The sequence below is a fragment of the Diabrotica undecimpunctata genome, chromosome 9, assembly GCF_040954645.1.
Source record: "Diabrotica undecimpunctata isolate CICGRU chromosome 9, icDiaUnde3, whole genome shotgun sequence".
Lineage (NCBI taxonomy): Eukaryota > Metazoa > Arthropoda > Insecta > Coleoptera > Chrysomelidae > Diabrotica > Diabrotica undecimpunctata.
Genome location: NC_092811.1, coordinates 14,147,227 through 14,167,875, shown reverse-complemented (window position 1 = coordinate 14,167,875; position 20,649 = coordinate 14,147,227). Strand labels below are relative to the sequence as shown.

Genomic DNA, 20,649 nt, shown 5'->3' with positions numbered 1-20,649 from the left:
ATAAGGAGAATTACTTCATTAATGGAGTCTAATGTGGCTAATATAAACCTAATAATAATTTTATATTACACTTCACACAGAAAATATGGTCTATGTATATTTGTTCCATGGAGAGAATTTCTAATGAAAAATAAAAAAATTTAACTTGCCAACAAAAATGAAAATCAGTCATTATCATCAAAAATATCATAATCGTCATCATCATCACTGTCATCACCATTAATTGTTATTATGATTGGACTTATTTCGTTTATTTTATTTTTACGAGTCCACCAATCTTCTATTAGTTTCTCGCACTTGAATATACAGTTGCACCACACTTCTGGAGTTACAATTGAAAGTGCCTTTCGCCAAGTTTTCCGAACTGCGTCGTCGCTATAACCGTTAGGCCCAATATGGTTGTCATAATATTGTTTTGATATTCCCCATATATATTCGATGGGATTAAACTTGCAATGATACGGTGACAGACGTAAAACTTGATGACCGTAACTTTCAATAATCTGATCCACAACAAAGGTTTTTGGTTTTGCGTGGATATTTGCCAAGCGTAATAATTCTGATTTTAAAATATGTTGTGTAAATGGTATATGCTCTTTTGTCAACCATTCTTTAATTTTATTAACAGTCCAAGAATTCGTTGGACTTTTGTTTAATACTTCAGAATGGTAAGGTGCATTGTCTAAAATAATTACGCTGGGCTCACTTAAACCTGGGAGAAGTTTTTCATGTAACAAACATTTTACAAACATTTCTGTGTTCATATTATCGTGATAGTCACTTGATTTTGATTTAGATGAAAATATTAAATCAGCACCTTCTATAAAACCCGATTTCCCTCCTGCATGTAAAATTATGTGTCGCTTCCCTTCTCCATCAGTATGTTTGATAGACTTTACGTTATCATCTTGCCATATTCTCTTGGTTGCACCCCTAGAAAATATCCATGTTTCGTCTAAATATATAAAATTTGCCCTTTCTTCTTTTAATTTAGAATATTTTCTTAGACAGTTAATTCTTTTATGCACAACAGAACTTCTTTCACAAAGGGCTTTTCTGTTATCCTCCTTTTGAAATTTGAAACCCAAATTATGTATCACTTGCCATAGACTTGTTCTGCCAATTTCGTCAAATTTTCTATCTTTTAATTCCGAGAGAATTGTATTTAATGTCACATGTTCCTTGTTGGCTCGCATTCGATAAATGATATCATGAATTTCAAATTTTTTTCCATCTGGAATATCTTTCGTTTTCAATGATAGGCGAGTTTTTCGGTGATCTTCTTTCGGCCGTTCATTATTGCGATTTTGTAATACTCCTCTTAGTTTGGTTTCACTAATTCCTAGAGCATCACATACGCGTTGTTGAACAGACATTACCGATTTTAAAGGACCGCCATTTTCTTTTTCATCCATAAAATACTTATGTACACTACAAATTAGACTATCTACATCTAACACACGTCTAGGCATTTTTAAATATTTCCACCAAACATACAATGTCAACACTGGCAAAGAATCAATTCAACTGCAATATTGTTACAAATTTATACCTACCCTAATGTTATTTTAATGTATTTTAAAATATGACCATTAATGCAGTTTTTACCTAATTTTCTGGGAAGTCGTTTACTGCAACTGGTTATCAATGAGTCATTAGCATAATTTTGTTAATCCGAAACCCGCGTAAATATAGCGAACCGACTATATGATTTTGGTTGTATGAGTTCGTATTATTATGGACATTATTTACATTTGTTCTACCTGTTGCTTGTGTGTAAGTCGCATGATTTTGATTGCTTAATTTCGGATTATTCTGTACTGTTTTTCTGTTATATTGCAACTGATTGTTCGCTGGAGTATGCGATGATACTCCTTTTGCTCTGTTTCTACTGCTAATTTACTCTTTATATACCATGCATCCTTTGTAATTTGCGGTGTGTGTTCCATTGCAGAGAGCGCATATGGCAGGTGTGTCCCTAGCTTTTTTACAATCGGCTGACATATGGTTGCCTCCATATTTGACACAGTGATAAGGTATATTACAATATGTCTTAGAGTGTCCATACAATTGGCATCTGGTACACTGGACAATATTATTCTTTTTATACGGTGGCTCAATAACTTACTTAGTCCTTACTTACTTTGTGTTTTATATTTACAATATTGCGTACTATATGCCTATATTTTTCTATTTCACTTTTTATTATATTAATGGGCACTCTATGATGTAGATTACGAATTACAACTCTGCATGCATTATGATGCACAAATTTTTGCTGTTTAAATGTCTTACCAGTTTGCGTGTTTCAGAGTCCCGGGAATTTATTTTTATTGTGTTATTTTTTAATGCTGTACAATAGCATGTTTTTGTTTTTATTACCTCCGATAGGTTATTAACCATTTTATTGTATTCAGTAACTCCATATATAAACATTGCTGGTGGTTTAGAGGTTGCTGGAGTTTCGTTGGTATTTTCTATACTATCATTGTTGTCGTTTTCGTTTTCATTTTGTAGAATCTGAAATTTATCGCTGGTTACTACCGTGTCTTCGTTTTTGTTGGTGTCGGAGGATTAATTTTACGTTTTTTGTTACTATGTTGTATAGTTTGCCATTCGTGGATGTCCCATGACTCGATGTCTGATTTCCCCTGAAGGTTCTTCACTTTGTAATGTATGTGTCGTCTCAATAGAATCAGAAGCTTCATTTTGAGGTGTAGATAATGTGAGATTTATTATGGGATTGTATTGACAGTTTGAGGAAGATTGTGATAGTACTTGGTTAGAAACATAATATATTGTTGTTGGTGGGTTGTTTAAAATTTGTACTGAATTTTGTTGTAAATTTTGTGGAAAAGGGACATTTGGGCATTCTGGTTGAATTTGCTGTTACTGATATTAAATATTTATAGGTTGACCATTAATAGTAGCAGTATAAAAAGAAAAAAGTTCGAAAAGTTCGAAAAAGTTCAAAAAGTTCGAATAGCTATGATGATTGCCGACCTCCGCCGCGGAGATGGCACTTGAAGAAGAAGAAGATAAAAAGGAACACTCACCGATAAATCTGGTGGGGCACTCATTTTAATTGTGAAAAACTGTATATTTTAATTTTTAAATAGTTTATAAGTGATACTGACTATGCTCTATGCAAGTGAAAACTGGACAATTCTGGAAAAACCTAAGAGCAGGATAAACGCAATGGAGATAAGACATCTAAGAAGGATAGTTGGAAAAACAAAATGGGATAGATTAAGCAACGAGACTATTAGGGGAATGGCCAACCTGGAACCGATAATGAACAAAATAGCAAAGAAACAAATGAACTGGTATGGGCATCTGATGAGGATGCAATCCAATAGAATAACAAGAAAAATTTACGAAGCTAAAAACATTGGAAAAAGAAAAAGAGGCAGACCAAGAAAAAAATGGATACAGCAAGTAGTAGAGGCGAGAAAACTTAAACAAAAATCACTCGAAGAATTAAAAATAATGGCAGAAAACAGAAAAGAATGAAAGAGGTGGGTAAATGGAAATTAAAATAGCTAGCCCAAATCCGACACCCTGATAGGGTAAAAGGAAGGGGAGAAAGAAAGAAACAAAGAAAGAAATAGTTTATAAATAGTATATCCACTTGATACACGATAATGACGGTAAAAACGAGGCCGAAGCCCGTTTTTAATAACCACTATAAACTTTCGCCTAATTCGTATCGATGTTTACAGGTCGAGAGTCAAATGAATACTAAGTAATAATTTGACTAAAGTATATTTATTATTGAGTAAGATACAGTAGATAATAAGCCACTTGAGCGAACTTTGACTTTTTGAAAACTTATTGTCACGTTTGTTGTCGAATGTAACGTTTTGTCAAATTGCGTTTAGTATTTAAGGTTGCTCATTATCTACTTACTTTTGATTCTTGATGAATGAACTAAATCCATAAATGACATCGTAATATTTTTTACTACGGTTCGCGGTGTAATTTTTTTCGCACACGATTTTTTATGTTTAAATAACTGAAGCTTGGTATTCACCTTTTTGTGATCCTAGTATTACAGTCCGAAGGGTTACGCCGTTTTAGATTAGCTACACCATTATTATAAGGTTTATACTGTAAGTATTATAATTAAAATCCTATATTTCTTTTTTCCATAGGTTGCGCAGTAGTTCTGCTTCCCACTGTATTTAATTCTTGAGCTTAAAATTGACTCAGATGTAGAGGACATGTCTCAAATGATAAGGGTAAAACATCATTGTTTGTGAACCCATCAATAATACGTCAGTGTTTATTAAATAGTAAATTTTACTGCATTTTTATTTAATTGTCATTATACCGAATATACTTCATAAATTTTGCACTTAAATTACGAAATATTGGACAATGCTAATTATATGTATATATAATTCTATAACAGTATCATAACCAAGGTTAAATATTATGTTAAGTACTAATTAAACCGAAGTCATTCCAGCTAAAAGCCATTGGTATTCGAAACTAATAAAATTATTATTATAAAAGTTAGTAATGGAATGTAACTTTAGTATTTAGTACTAAAATTTTAATATTAAATTTATGTCATTCATTTATCAGCTTTTATGCTGATTCGTTTCAAAAATTAAATGAAACGACATACTGTAAAATTAATTAATCAAATATTATCTACTCATATCCTAAAATAATTACAAAAGATTACTTGAATGAAACTACCAAGCTAATTGAGATCCTTCATTTGGTTTACTATTATACGCACAATTCAAAATTAAAAAATAATATCACTAGGCTAAAATAAAAGCTAGGAGAGACAGATAAACTACAGAAGACACAGATAAACCACTTTCAGACAAAATTCTAATATGTCTGATTCGTTTATTTTTCAGTGGAATCTTAAAGGGTTTTATACTCATTTAAAACAGTTTTTTATAGCCACTTAGACAGAATTTTTATTTGAATACATTCACAAAACCTACGGAAATATAAAAGCAGATCAGCTAGCAAACAAAAGTCGTATATATATATATATATATATATATATATATATATATATATATATATATATATATATATATATATATATATATATATATATATATATATATATATATATATATATATATATATATATATATATATATATATATATATATATATATATATATATATATATATATCTATCTATATATATATATATATATATATATATATATATATATATATATAACATGTGCTTTCTGTAGTTTTCCGGGTTTTGACTCCGCGTTGAATATCATCATATTTATGTTCCGCATCAGCGAAAAGCGCTACTATCTGACTTGACAATGGTCGTCAAAATAATGGTTTTTGTCAAAACCAAAATTATTCAACGCGGAGTCAAACCCGGAAAACTACAGAAAGCACATGTCACATATATATATATATATATATATATATATATATATATATATATATATATATATATATATATATGACGTGTGTGTGTGCACTCTAACGCATCCGTTGGAGCGGTTTTCATCGCTCCCGTGATACTCAAACCTGCAAACTTTTGTGAATCGCTGAGTATTTGAATTGCTCCGAACTGTTGCGTCTTGTTCCATCAATCAACGGAACCATAGGCTATCATGGACCTAAAGTTTCGTCCTAAAAATTTATTTTACCTACATCTACTACATATATTGCAGCATTCTGATTTTTTGGAGACGCGGATTCCAAGTCAGCTTCTCATCAAATATTAAACATAAGTACCAGGCTTAACTTGCAAATGGAACTCCACCCCTCTGAGGACCGGTGGATTATAGTATCATGATTGACGTTTTATCAGTTGTTTTTATATAGAATATGTCTTTTTGGCTTCTACCGCTGTTCAATGAATGAATGATCTTATATACTAAAACGCTAAGCCCTTTTCTTGTCCACCACTTTACTCAAAAACCATATTAGATAATTAAAATATTTTTTCGGAATATTATTAGTATTACGTATGAGATTGTCAAGATATACTTTTGGTACAAAAATTCACTTCCGGTTTTGAGATGACCAGAAGTTAAAATTTACTTTAAGTTTTAGACCCCACAATGTATATATGGATCGAAAGGTCTCGTCGAGACGAATCTAAATATGTACTTCCGGTTGCGGTCCGACACCGGAAGTGACCCGAAACGCGCATAAAACGTCAAGATAGAGCAAATATGACACCGGATTCGTGATCAGCATGCAAAATTAACTGCTAAATGATATCCATGTCGACATTTGATGAACTAAAAATTGCATTCCGGTTTTGAGGTCGACTTCCGGTTTCGTTTTTATTAGTCAAATCAATAGAGAATTCAACGTAGAGTTCAAAAATGTAAGTTCACGAAATTATCATTTATAGTTTTTGAGTTATTGATAAAAATATTTTTACTTCCGGTCATTGTATTCTTATATACTAAAACGCTAAGCCCTTTTCTTGTCCACCACTTTACTCAAAAACCATATTAGATAATTAAAATATTTTTTCGGAATATTATTAGTATTACGTATGAGATTGTCAAGATATACTTTTGGTACAAAAATTCACTTCCGGTTTTGAGATGACCGGAAGTTAAACTTTACTTTAAGTTTTAGACCCCACAATGTATATAGGGATCGAAAGGTCTCGTCTTATATACTAAAACGCTAAGCCCTTTTCTTGTCCACCACTTTACTCAAAAACCATATTAGATAATTAAAATATTTTTTCGGAATATTATTAGTATTACGTATGAGATTGTCAAGATATACTTTTGGTACAAAAATTCACTTCCGGTTTTGAGATGACCGGAAGTTAAAATTTACTTTAAGTTTTAGACCCCACAATGTATATATGGATCGAAAGGTCTCGTCGAGACGAATCTAAATATGTACATCCGGTTGCGATCCGACACCGGAAGTGACCCAAAACGCGCATAAAACGTCAAGATAGAGCAAATCTGACACCGGATTCGTGATCAGCATGCAAAATTAACTGCTAAATGATATCCATGTCGACATTTGATGAACTAAAAATTATATACTAAAACGCTAAGCCCTTTTCTTGTCCACCACTTTACTCAAAAACCATATTAGATAATTAAAATATTTTTTAAACTCGATGTCGAGTTGGTCCGCTAGTATGTAATTAAATTCTTAATTCTAGTACTTGTATTTAAATTTATTCATGTCAAAATATCTGTGACTTCCCACTGACAGTTTGTTTATGTTTATATTCAGCTTTCAATGTCCATGGCCAATAAGTAGTTTAATTTAGGTTATTAATATTTAAGAATTAGGAACTTATATTGCAAGACTTTTAGTTAATTTTGAGTGTTTTATCTCATTACACGCGTTCTCGTAGGTTTAATTTTTATTTTGAATTTAATAAATTACTTTTTAACTCAGTTTTTACACAAGCTTTAACCCTACTTTATAATAACATATTTTATAAGATGTATGGTATCCATAGATTGCAATTTCATTTTTGATTCTCCATGTGTACTCCATATTACAATTTTTTACTCAAAAAAACAAGATCTTGGTAAAATATAATATATCTGTATCGTCAACAAACTAAACAATTTACCTTCCAAACTACCTTTATTTACAGCAGAGTTATTTTAACACGAATGTGACAAACACTCGTAAAACGCTATTGTCTTTAGACCTTCTGGCACTACCGACATATCTTCTATTAAATATTTCTCACACTGGCTGTGCGGAAACCGGAATATTCATGAAGTTATATAATTACTTTCGAAATTTACAAATTTATACAGAAACTTCTATTCTCTAAAATCTTTTCAATTATAAATTTGGAAGTCCAGCGTGGAAAAGAGATTAATGAAAGAAAAAGCAAAAAGAAAGTTGAAATTAATCATAGTATCTTAACGTCTAATTATAATTTAGACTATAAGATTTTAGTGTAAGTAAGAGGTTTTTTATATTAAACAGTAAATACAGGTTGGCTACTCAAAAGGATCCACCCTGATATTTGGCTATATTCATCAGATTTTCTGAAAATACTAAAACGTATATATGCTCTTGTGTTCAAATTTTATAACTCTATAAACGACTTTTATTATTTTTTTATTTTTTTTTACAGACAGAACACGCCAGCTCATGAAGCTAGATGGGAACAAGTCCAGAAGGAAGTTAATGCAAATGGAACTTACCAACTTACTGAGACGGAACTTATCTATGGAGCCAAATTGGCGTGGAGGAATGCTTCAAGGTGTATTGGTAGAATTCAGTGGTCCAAGCTACAGGTAGGTGAACAAACATCTTTTTATTTGAGTTCTCTCTTCTACTAAAGATCGGCAACAAACTTGGCAAATTTTTACTCTGTCTTGTGTTTTTATTATCAAATCATTTAAGCTCAAGCTTGCTCAGTTTTGTATGTTCTTAAGTCAGGAGTACATTGCGCATTCTGGACCGCATATACCTTCGATTTTTCTCTCTATTATGGGCTTACCAAAGTATTATTTTTTATGTTACAATGTCAAAAATATGCAGTTTTTTGCTTTTTAATGAGTTAGATCAGCTCATTTTCTCTGCCTGTTCGAAGCAAAACTTTCAAGTTTTGCTTTACGCTGGTGATTATGTTGGCGACTGAACGCTGGGTCAGGATGTTCTTCGGCCTGGGTGTCTTCTTCCGGCGATCTTGACCAGTAATATGAGATGTAGAACATTATATTTAGATTTAGATGTCTCATTACATGCCAAAATATTGTAACTTTTAAATTTTTATTGTTTTTGTTATTTCTGTGCTTTTTTTAATTCGATGTAAAACTATTTCATTTACTATTCGATCAACCCAACGAGGACCCTTAAGCTAGCGGGGACACATGAGCGGAATCCAATTTAACCTACGTAATATTTTTTCACCCATTTTTCACTAATTTATTACCACCCTAATAATTTTTCACCACCAAACCAACCTTAAGGGGAGCGATTCTGCTGGCTTAAGATTCAAGCTAGCAGAATTCAAAAAAGGAACTTTTTGTTGATGGCATATTTTTTCAACCATTTTTCACTAATTTATTACCACCCTAATAATTTTTCACCACCAAACCACCCTTAATGGGAGCGATTCTGCTGGCTTAAGGTTCAAGCTAGCAGAATAATAAAATAAAAAATCTTTTTGTTAATGGCATATTTTTTCACCAATTTTTCACTAATTTATTACCACCCTAATAATTTTTCACCACCAAACCAACCTTAAGGGGAGCGATTCTGCTGGCTTAAGGTTCAAGCTAGCAGAATTCAAAAAAAAAAACTTTTTGTTGATGGCATATTTTTTCACCAATTTTTCACTAATTTATTACCACCCTAATAATTTTTCACCACCAAACCCCCCTTAATGGGAGCGATTCTGCTGGCTTAAGGTTCAAGCTAGCAGAATTCAAAAAAAAAACTTTTTGTTGATAACATATTTTTTCACCCATTTTTCACTAATTTATTACCACCCTAATAATTTTTCACCACCAAGCCACCCTTAATGGGAGCGATTCTGCTGGCTTAAGGTTTAAGCTAGCAGAATTCAAAAAAAAAAACTTTTTGTTGATGGCATATTTTTTCACCAATTTTTCACTAATTTATTACCACCCTAATAATTTTTCACCACCAAACCCCCCTTAATGGGAGCGATTCTGCTGGCTTAAGGTTCAAGCTAGCAGAATTCAAAAAAAAACTTTTTGTTGATGACATATAGTTTCACCCATTTTTCACTAATTTATTACCACCCTAATAATTTTTCACCACCAAACCACCCTTAATGGGAGCGGTTCTTCTGGCTTAAGGTTCATGATGGCAGAATTCAAAAAAAAAAAATTTTTGTTGATGGCATATTTTTCACCCATTTTTCACTAATTTATTACCATCCTAATATTGTTTCACCATTAAACCACCCTTAAGGGGAGCCATTCTGCTGGCTTGCGGTTCAAGCCAGCAGAATTAAAAAACATATTTATAATATACCACAGTGTTTTGCTAGGTTTTTACGAATTTATTACCATTCTAGTAATTTTTCACCCCTTAACTACCCTTTGTGAAAAGTCAATAATTGTGTTAGATTAAAATTTAAGGAGAAATTTTTTTTCCAATTTACTGTCCACTACTTATAACTGAAATAAAAAAGTGTTTTGTTAAGTTTATACTAAACTTTGACAATCCTGATAATTTTGCTCCCATAAACCTATTCGAAAACTTTCCTACTAGCTGAATATTTGAACCAGCAAAATAAGAAAAAAACGTATTTTTGAAATACCTCAGTATTCTGCTAAGTTTTTACTAATTTATTACCACCCTAGTAATTTTTCACACCTAAACTACCCCTTGTGATAAGTCAATAATTCTGTTAGGTTAAAATTTAACGTGAAAAAAATCTTTTTTTACAATTTCACTATCCTCTACTTATAACTGACATAAAAAAGTATTTTTACCCTGATAAGTTTCCATCTCTAAACCAATCTTATTTCGAAACATTCCTGCTAGCTTAATATTCGAGCCAGCGTAATTAAAAAAAATTATTTATGATATACCACAGTATTTTGCTAAGTTTTTACGAATTTGTTACCAATTTAGTAATTTTTTATCCCTCGACTAACCCTTAGTAAAAGTCAATAGTTCTGCTATGTTTAAATTAAAGGTGAAAAAGTTTTGTTTTATAATTTTACTAAATACTATTTATAAGTAAAATAAGAAACTCTCTGGTTAGTTTTTACTAAATGTTAACGAACTTCACCAATTCCACCATCTACACATTTTCCTCTGGTTGAATGCAAAGCAAATCTTTTCGGAAATATGAGATACTACAGTATTATGCTAGATTTGTACTAATACATTACCATCCTAGTAATTTTTCACCCTTCAACTACCCTCTATGAGGAGTCAATAATTCTACTACCTTAAAATTTAAGGTGATAAAAAATCTATTTTTATAATTTTACTGTATTCTACTTGTAACTGAAAATATAAATTGCTTGCCTGGTTTTTACTAAATTTGATCCACCCTTATAATTTTTGACCCCCTAAGCTTCGGATAATGGGAAACATTCAACAAGATACACATTGACGCTAGGTGAATAAAAAATCTTTTTGAAAACACAAGAGTGCTCTGCTAGAATTTTACTATATTTTTACCAGCCTAGTCATGTTTTTCTCAACTACCCTAATTGAAAAACATTTTCAAATGTTATTCTATACTAACTAATATTTATTTTTTCAATGTTTAAATATTAAAAATATGAAAACACTTTATTCCAAAAACTATAAATTTTACCCGTTTTAAAAAATTGACTCTGATTCGAGTCGTATTACATGGCTAAGCGAAATCGAATCGTTAGTCCTTTTTATGAATATAAAATAACTGAAATCAAGTTGAGTTTTAGTAAATACAATGGAATTTTTATATTTCACAGAATAAATTACCAGGTAAGAAATATTCAAATTGAAATAATTTTATTACGTCTATTACATTATTTATCTGATTGTAAAGGAGGGTCGTCGGGATCGTGCGCACCTATTGCACCCTATTGTTAAAAGATTTGCATTCATTAGGTAGATGAAAATTTGAAAAATAATTTAGGTATTTAATATTTTAATAATATTTAAATAAGAAGAGTATTAACGATTGGTCAAAACATAATTTTAAGATTAGGTGTATAACATAAAGAATTTATATTGCAAAACATTTTAAGTAGGTATATTCAAATGAGACCGAAATTACCGGTTGGTCAGAACAGCTGATATAGATTATTTGCGTAGTAAAATAAATTTATATTAGCAGCATTTTAAAAATTTAAAGATATTTGTATTTTAATTCTTTGTCGATTTTTCATTCATTGTCAGTTGAATATAGGTAAAAATTAAAGGTTATTACAAAAAAATATTAACTTATTTATTTTGTTTATGAAAATGTTTGAAAGAATCACCCACGGAGAGATCTGGTTTCTCGGCACAATCCACACACTCATAAATTGGGTTTTTTCTTATTTTTAGGATAGGACATACTCTGCATCTTTTCGTTTTCGTTTCGCGTTTGTCCGATTTATTAGCAATTATTTATAGGTAAATGTTCGCGTGCGATATTCCGTCTTTCTTTGCTTTTTTATAAATTAATTTACGAATTAATTCTAACCTTGATATCATCTTTTATGTCTTTTGTTTAGTATATTGTTTAAGTCTAACTTTCCACGGTACCATCGATTCATCTAGCGATAATTATTTTACTGGATAACGCAGAGCAGTCATTTTATTATTAAAAAGTCTATAACTGTTCTTATTCTATAAAACCGATCTTCAGGAATAAAATTCGGTCCCATTGGATTATGGATGAAGATTAAGCACCTTAAAATTATAAGAAAAAGATCTCTTCCAATGTTCTGCAAAAAAGATTTTAAGCTGAATAGTGGATCTGTTTTCCAATAACCCTCCAATCTTGAAATCCGTATGTGTCAGTGTGGAAGATAATTCCCATAAATACTAGAAATTCAAATAAGGAAAGTAGTTTACATCTTTAAATGCTAGAATTTACACAAACACCAACTTCACCAACTTTTTTATATGCTAAACATTGCAATATTGTTGTTTTGTACACTACCTATTTTTTAACAAAATTTTACAACTTAAAAAGGGATCATTCCCGTGAGTTGGCTGTATATCATATAGTTAAAAAACTCGAACATTGAAGTAAAACACTGTTGTGATTGGTATATTTAATTAAATTTTAAAAATCCTAAAGGATTAAGTTCAAAACGTTTTCGGACTTATCAGTCCAGTAAAATTTGTAGTACTTTTAGTAAGTAATTAATAAGTAATAGGTAAGTAGTAATTTTTAATTAAATATACCAATTATTACAACAGAAGTGTTTTTCACACACACACACACACACACACTCGCACACACACACCGTGTAAATGTATTCAAGTATTTTTGAAAAAAACAAATTTATTTAATTTTTGTTAAAGGGGTAGTAAGGGGTGAAAAATTACTAAAGTTGTAATAAATTCGTAAAAACCTAGCAGAACACTGTGGTAGATCATAAATATTTTTTTTAATTCTGCTAGCTTGAACCGTAAGCCAGCAGAATCGCTTCCCTTAAGGGTGGTTTGATGGTGAAAAGATATTAGGGTGGTAATAAATTAGTGAAAAATGGGTGAAAAAATATGCCATCAACAAAAAGTTTTTTTTTGAATTCTGCTAGCTTAAACCTTAAGCCAGCAGAACCGCTCCCATTAAGGGTGGTTTGGTGGTGAAAAATTATTAGGGTGGTAATAAATTAGTGAAAAATGGGTGAAAAAATATGCCATCAACAAAAAGTTTTTTTTTTGAATTCTGCTAGCTTAAACCTTAAGCCAGCAGAATCGTTCCCATTAAGGGTGGTTTGGTGGTGAAAAAATATTAGGGTGGTAATAAATTAGTGAAAAATGGGTGAAAAAATATGCCATCAACAAAAAGTTTTTTTTTTTAATTCTGCTAGCTTAAACCTTAAGCCAGCAGAATCGCTCCCATTAAGGGTGGTTTGGTGGTGAAAAATTATTAGGATGGTAATAAATTAGTGAAAAATTGGTGAAAAAATATGCCATCAACAAAAAGTTTTTTTTTTTAATTCTGCTAGCTTGAACCTTAAGCCAGCAGAATCGCTCCCATTAAGGGGGGTTTGGTGGTGAAAAATTATTAGGGTGGTAATAAATTAGTGAAAAATTGGTGAAAAAATATGCCATCAACAAAAAGTTTTTTTTTTGAATTCTGCTAGCTTGAACCTTAAGCCAGCAGAATCGCTCCCCTTAAGGTTGGTTTGGTGGTGAAAAATTATTAGGGTGGTAATAAATTAGTGAAAAATTGGTGAAAAAATATTACGTAGGTTAAATTGGATTCCGCTCATGTGTTCCCGCTAGCTTAAGGGACCTAACCCAACGTATCATCATTACTTGTCGGTAAATCCACGTCTCACGGACTTAAGTTTTTTTATTAGTGTTGCTGTGAGTCCAGCTCTTCATACCGTAGAGCAATGTAGAGAATATGTAGAAGCGTATTAATTTGATATATTTTAATATCTCTAATAGTGAGAATTTTTATTAATTTAAAGAAGGTGGCTCTGGCTTTTTCAGTGTGTATTCTTATTTACAGTCTGTCCCAAACCCTTCTTTCAGTGCGTCACTAATTTTGACGTCATATAGGATTTTAAGAATGTCGAGAATTATTGCATGACATTTTAGTTAAATTTGACAGTTGCAGGATCGTAATCTCTCTTTTTCTAATTGAAAATAATTTAATAATTTTAATATTAGTCTTTGTTCTTTCTCGATATATCTCGGCATATTTAAAATATTTTTATTATACAATAAATAAATACAAAATTAAATTTTCACTGTAAAATATCTGAAAATACTAACTTGGAATGACAATTATCATTTTATCAGTTGACATTGTGAAAGTACTGTCACGATCGAGAGAATCTGCATCAAATTATATTTATGCGCATCATTGATTGGATATCTATTTAGCGTATTCTAAACTCCAACCAATTATACATCCGTAAGTAGAATTAGCTTACGATAAATAATTTTCTAAGTTCTATGTATAATAATCACACAGACTCACGTTTTTTTCTGTCACTTCTAGCTTAATGTGTTAGAGAGAATTCGATCAACTAGGACGCACTGAAAGAAGGGTTTGGGACGAACTGTATTTGCTTACATCCCAGTTATCGTTAATATTGGCGCCCAAATAAGTGATATTGTAGATGTAGATCCTTTTCAACTCGATTCCATGTCGATTCAGCTATGCAGGTAATTGAACTTGGAAATGTTAGTTATTGCCTTTCATTATACATCTACGTGTACTGGTTGATTTGTGACAGTTTTAAAATTTTCCAGGAAAATTGTTGTTTTATAAAATATAATGCTAAGGTGGTGTCTTTTGTCTGCAAGTGCACAATTTTAGAAGATAGAAAGGGTTCATTGTCTGTGTTCCGTTTTTTATTAATAAACGGACTTGTTGATGTTTTGGACATTTTTAAAGTTCAAAAAGTCACTTGTTTTTAGCTCATAAACAATAAGCGATTTTAAAGAACTGCAGGTCCTGTAACGAATATGTTTACCTATCACATAGGTATACTTATGAGGGGTTCGAAAACTGGGGACAGAAACTACTGGGGTGGAGATAGGGCGAACAAAATAAACGATACTTTGCGAACGGCACTCAGGGTTTGTTTGGACAGCTGGGGTCGTGAATAAGTAAATGGCAAGGGGTCGGATGGGAGCAACTACAAAAAATGAAACAAAGGGGTACTAATCTGAATCTCTTGGGACAAACAAAACAAAAGGAAACAAGAAATACCTCTAGCAATTTAAAAAGAACGCCGCTTCGAGGTGCCAAATTATAACCATTACAACGGCTAGTTGTAACTATTAAAATAATTATTAAAAATACAAAAATGGTTAGGACACTTTTCTAAAATAAAAAGACAAAAATGATTTAGAGAAATAAATCAAACATTTATTGTTGTGTCACCACAAACAGTTACAAAATTACAGATGGCACAAAAAATTACATTATTAGTTACAGAGATTTATACCAAAAATACCAGAGAAAACTTACACGTGTTCTATTCATTTACAAACTCGGGAGATGCTACAAAAACTTGTTAAAATGTTACTGAGCTATAAACTGTGGTAAATAAAAAAATTATTGCAAATAAAAAATTATCTTTTTAAATAATGAAAGCGATTATTATTTTTTAAAATAAATGTCTATCTTGACTTTAAAATTTAACACAAACAGTTACCTGATTTCACCAAAACAAAAGCACTAAAGTTTCTGAGGGTTGAAACTGGAATCATACTGGAATTTTCTGAACAGGAACAAATTCATCTCCAAACTGCCAAAAGCCTGGGATGACAAACATGGAGAAACAAAACGAGGATGGGAACAACGATTCTTGTTCCTCACCTTCTGGAACCTCACTTAAACTGTAACTATTGACTGCTCAATACTAAACATTTAACTGCTACTGTCACTTTGTCTATATTTCCGTGACAAAAAAGGAAAACGAATGGATTTCTAATTTGATGCTAAATTCGGACTTCAACAAAACTAAGCACGCCTTAATCAGCGGCCGGCTTTACCGAGAGTGTACACTTACTTTTAAAGTTTTAAAATGCATTCGCACAATCTTGGTATAAACAAAACATATAAACTGGAATATTTATTTGAAACGCAGAATATCTTAAAAGAGACTTCGATCAAAGAATACCGACAAAATACGCATCTTGTGAAATATAAACAAACTATAAAATGGTTTATATTAACTCCGGCGACGTAAAAAGAACGAAATAACTATTTGGGTTTTAACTCGTTCGATTGGGAAATGAAATACACTAAAATATTCTTCGATTGCTTTAGCAAATACGAGGGGATTTCAATACATATCTAAAGAATTTTCAAATGCTACAGTCTTTATAAGCTAGGCCAATTCATGGGATACATAAATACTCACAGTAGGCAGTTTTTCTTCTTGTTCTCAATCAGTGCATAGATTGTGTCTGCTTCGTTATGTGTATGCCCCTTAAGTAAATATTTATGATTAATTCTACTACTGAGGTGTTATGTAGAGCCCACATGTACATACAAACTAAAAAAATTTCAGTTTTGGCTAGAGCAGTTGTCTGACCAAAGTGTTACGTCTTCTGTTGTAGAAGGTAAATTTTTTGCCCACATTATTACAGTATAAGCTATCTCGTTGCCACCCCTTTTTACAATAGACTTGTCCCACATGAAGCATGAACCTTTGGTAGTACTATCATTATACACGGTAACATAAAATGTCCATAACTGCTTTAAATAAAATGATTTCCATTAGTTATCATAGGTGTGGGGAGACATTTTTGCAAATTCATCATTGCTACGACTTCTCTTAAATTCTGCTGGCATCCTATCTTTTTCTGCCTTTTTAACTTGTATATGTTTTCTGCGTCATTCAAATGATATTTTTTTTAAATATCTTTAACTCCATTAGGATCTGTCTCTTTTTGCTTATTTCTAAAACTGTCATAGGCATCACTGTTAGGGGGCTTGAAATTTTTTTTTTTTTTTACTAAAGACACATAAGTGTACTTACATTAAAATCTGGTCAGTAAGACCAATTATCAATTTGCTTCTAACTTAAATTACTAATGAAATCTTAAAATTAGGTGTCTACTCACTAGTATCTTTCTTATTATTTCTAATAACTAGCATTAAATTTAGCATGCATACTCGCACAACACTTTACTCTGCTTTTTACTCACTCATTATACCAGTTCAAAAGGCTTTGTTCTTTTGAGCCTTCTTTTTAGGTTCGTATTGTCGAGGAGCTGGATAGCCTCGACGTTTACATGATGATGGAGTCGTTGTTCATGGCTCCCTGCAAATTTCTTAATTATCTGATTGACGTCTTCCATCTTGAGGTCCCGGTGAAGGTCGTTGTTCCTAACGTACCAAGGCGCATCTACGATGTTCCTCAGTACTTTATTCTGGAATATCTGGATTACTTTGATGTTACTAGGCTTGGCACAGCCCCAGAGTTGGCAGCCATAGGTCCATACTGGTCTCAGTATTTGTTTATAGATTGGGAGTTTATTATTTATGGATAGAGAGGAATGTCTTCCCATTAACCAATACATTTTCTTGTAGCTGATGCCTAGTTCTTCTCTTTTCTTCTTCACGTGAGCTTTCCAGCGAAGTTTCGCATCAAGAGTGATCCCCAAGTACTTTGCTGATGTTGCAATAGGCACTTGGACATCATTTATTCTAATAGGAATATTATTAATTCTCTTATTGGTAAAATTTATATGGACTGATTTATTCTCATTCAGTTTAATTTTCCATTTTTTGGTCCATTCATGGATTTTATTTATTGAATTTTGTAGTTTTTCTGTAGCTTCTTCGACGGTGTCACTTACCGCTAAGACAGCAGTGTCATGTGCGAAGGTAGCTATGGTGTCGTCTTCTAGTTCAGGTATATCACACGTGTATATTAGATATAGGACTGGACCCAATACACTCCCTTGTGGAACACTTGCTTCAATATCCTTGAGATCAGTGTATGCATCTTCTTGTTTAACTCTAAAATGTCTGTTCGCTAAATATGATTGTAATATATTTGAATATTGTTTAGGCATGAATGATTTAAGTTTATGTATCAAACCCTTATGCCAGACTTTATCAAACGCCTGTGCCACATCTAGGAAGGTTGCAGAACAGACTTTTCTTTTCTCTAATGATCTTTCAATTATAGCAGTTATTCTATGCACCTGGTCAATTGTCGAATGCTTATTTCTAAATCCAAATTGATGATCTGGATTTATTTTCGTTTCTTCAATTATTGGTAGGATTCTTCGCAGGAGGAGTTTTTCAAACACCTTGGACATCACAGGTAGGAGTGATATTGGTCTATATGATGTCACCTCATTGGGGGGTTTCCCAGGCTTTGGTATCATGATCACCTCAGCTATCTTCCATAAATCTGGAACATATTGTAGTCTAAAGGCAGCATTTATTAAATTTGTTAATTTTACGATAGCTTTTCTTGGTATATTTTTTAGCAGGGGGCTTGAAATAAAGGTTGATCTCGGTAGAAACAATTTCCCGCTACATACTTTTCTTTACAGCAAGTTTTTTTGCATACTTCTTCTCATTTATTTACTCGAAATATAATTTGTTTAATATTGTTTACTGTACGTTTAGTTCTGGATTTAAATATTCTCTTCCAGACCTATTGCGACAATAATGACTTTCAATTTGTGGAAAACAATTTATGTGTTCCATAACCAGTTGTTTTGCCTCTTCTGGAATTTGGTGGTTAGGTACATAGTGGCTGATTACCAACCCAGTGGCATCTTCTTTATTGATTTTCTCAGAGATGGCAAGTGTAGTTAAAAAAATTACTTGCATACCCTTGTTTTAGATCCGTTTGAGAGAAGAATGTAAGTGTAAGAATGCCGTCTTCGGTCCTTTTAATTGTCATTTCTTGGACGTCTTCTGCTAACAGTACCCACGTCAAACGCTTGTGCAATAAATTGTCTTCTATGGTCATAATCTGTCTGGATTTTCAAGAAACTATTTAATCTTTGCGTTCTAATCTTATCCTGTATATTAGTAGTACATTTAAACCTACCTAATCTGTTGCACGAGGGACCTACTTCTTTAGCTTTTTTCGATTTAATTTCATTCGTGGTTTATGACACAGCTCGACCGCTCTGACCGAAAAAACGTTTTTACACACCAAATTTTAAAGGGTTATCCATCACATTTGCATAAGATCAAAATACTATAGAGCGATCTTTGAGAATTTGGTAACAAAATAGGAGTCTAGACCACATTCTGAGAGTATTTAAAATGTAGTGCGCCATCTATTAAATTATTAAGGAAACTTCTACAATTAAAAATCGAAAGCCAGCATATTGTATCTGCTGGATTTAGATTTAGACTTAGGAAGTGCTAAGAAAGGCAAATACTGAGAGAGAACTACTCAATTTGATCAAGGTACGAAAAATTGGATACCTAGGCCATATTCTGAGAGGAAAAAATACGCAATCCATCAAATAAATCATACAGGGAAAGATTGAAGGCAAGAGAGGCGTAGGTCGCAAACAAATGTCGTGGCTACGGAACATAAAGAACTGTACAGGCATAAATAAGACTGGCGATAAGAAGAAGAAGGATTTAGATAGCAAAGACATTTAAAATTAATTGTTATGGAACGTTAAACAGCAAAAATTAATTATAATAGCACCTTTATTTTACTCACTATGTTTTTCCTAAATGTTCATACATACACTATACTAAAACAATTTTTAATTGAAGGTGATTACTTGACAACATTGCACTTAACGAAGCCCTTAACGATAACTATTCAACGAAATCATATTCCACTTATTACTTATTTTTTCAATAGACAAAACAATTTGAAATTTTAACATACGATCTCGTCGTTGCACTTCGTTCTCTATTTATAGAATTGCTGTCTGCTATAAACGTTATATTTGTTTCGTTATAACTTGATTTGAACTGATTTAATTATTTATTTAAACACATAAGTTTTTACGTAAAAGTTAAATCTAAGACCAATATAATTAATAAATTATCATGTGTCTTTTGGCAGGTATCTTATAGTTGTCTAACAAATTAAAGTAAAATTGTATTCTTATTAGAGAGTACCGAATACAGAACTTCAAAAAACAGAAAACTTTGGAAAATACTTATTTTTTTATTAGACTAAACAATCTGAAATTTTAACATACGATCTCGTCATTACACATCATTCTCTATTTATAGAATTGCTGTGTGCTGTAAACGTTGTATTTGTTTTTTTTAATTTAGTTTCCTTTTGTTTATTTGTTTATATAAATATGAAAATATAGTATAAAGGTTATATAAATTAAAATAAAGTAAGCTAAACTATTATTACGTGAATACGTGTATATAGTAGTGCATTTGTTTATTTTAGTAAATTCTCGAAATAGGAAATGAAGATGGCACTAACTGCTAATGAGTTAATAGCTTGCTTTGTTAGAAGAAGACTCAGATTGTGAAAATGTTGACTCACTTAATGTGGTTTATTTGCCGCCGAGATTAGATTAGAAAGTTTATGATGTAGAAGACATTGATGAATATAT

At 31.8% G+C, this 20,649-nt stretch overlaps 1 protein-coding gene across 5 annotated transcripts in view; it reads left to right on the top strand.

Annotated features, from left to right (window-relative positions):
* The window catches only part of Nos (Nitric oxide synthase), a 588,325-nt gene that overhangs the window by 374,874 nt on the left and 192,802 nt on the right, over positions 1 to 20,649 (top strand). For all 5 annotated transcript variants that reach the window (XM_072542783.1, XM_072542782.1, XM_072542784.1 and 2 more), the window contains one exon: positions 8,093 to 8,255. In XM_072542783.1, coding sequence (XP_072398884.1) covers positions 8,093 to 8,255 — 163 coding nt within the window. The remainder of the gene's footprint in view (positions 1 to 8,092; positions 8,256 to 20,649) is intronic.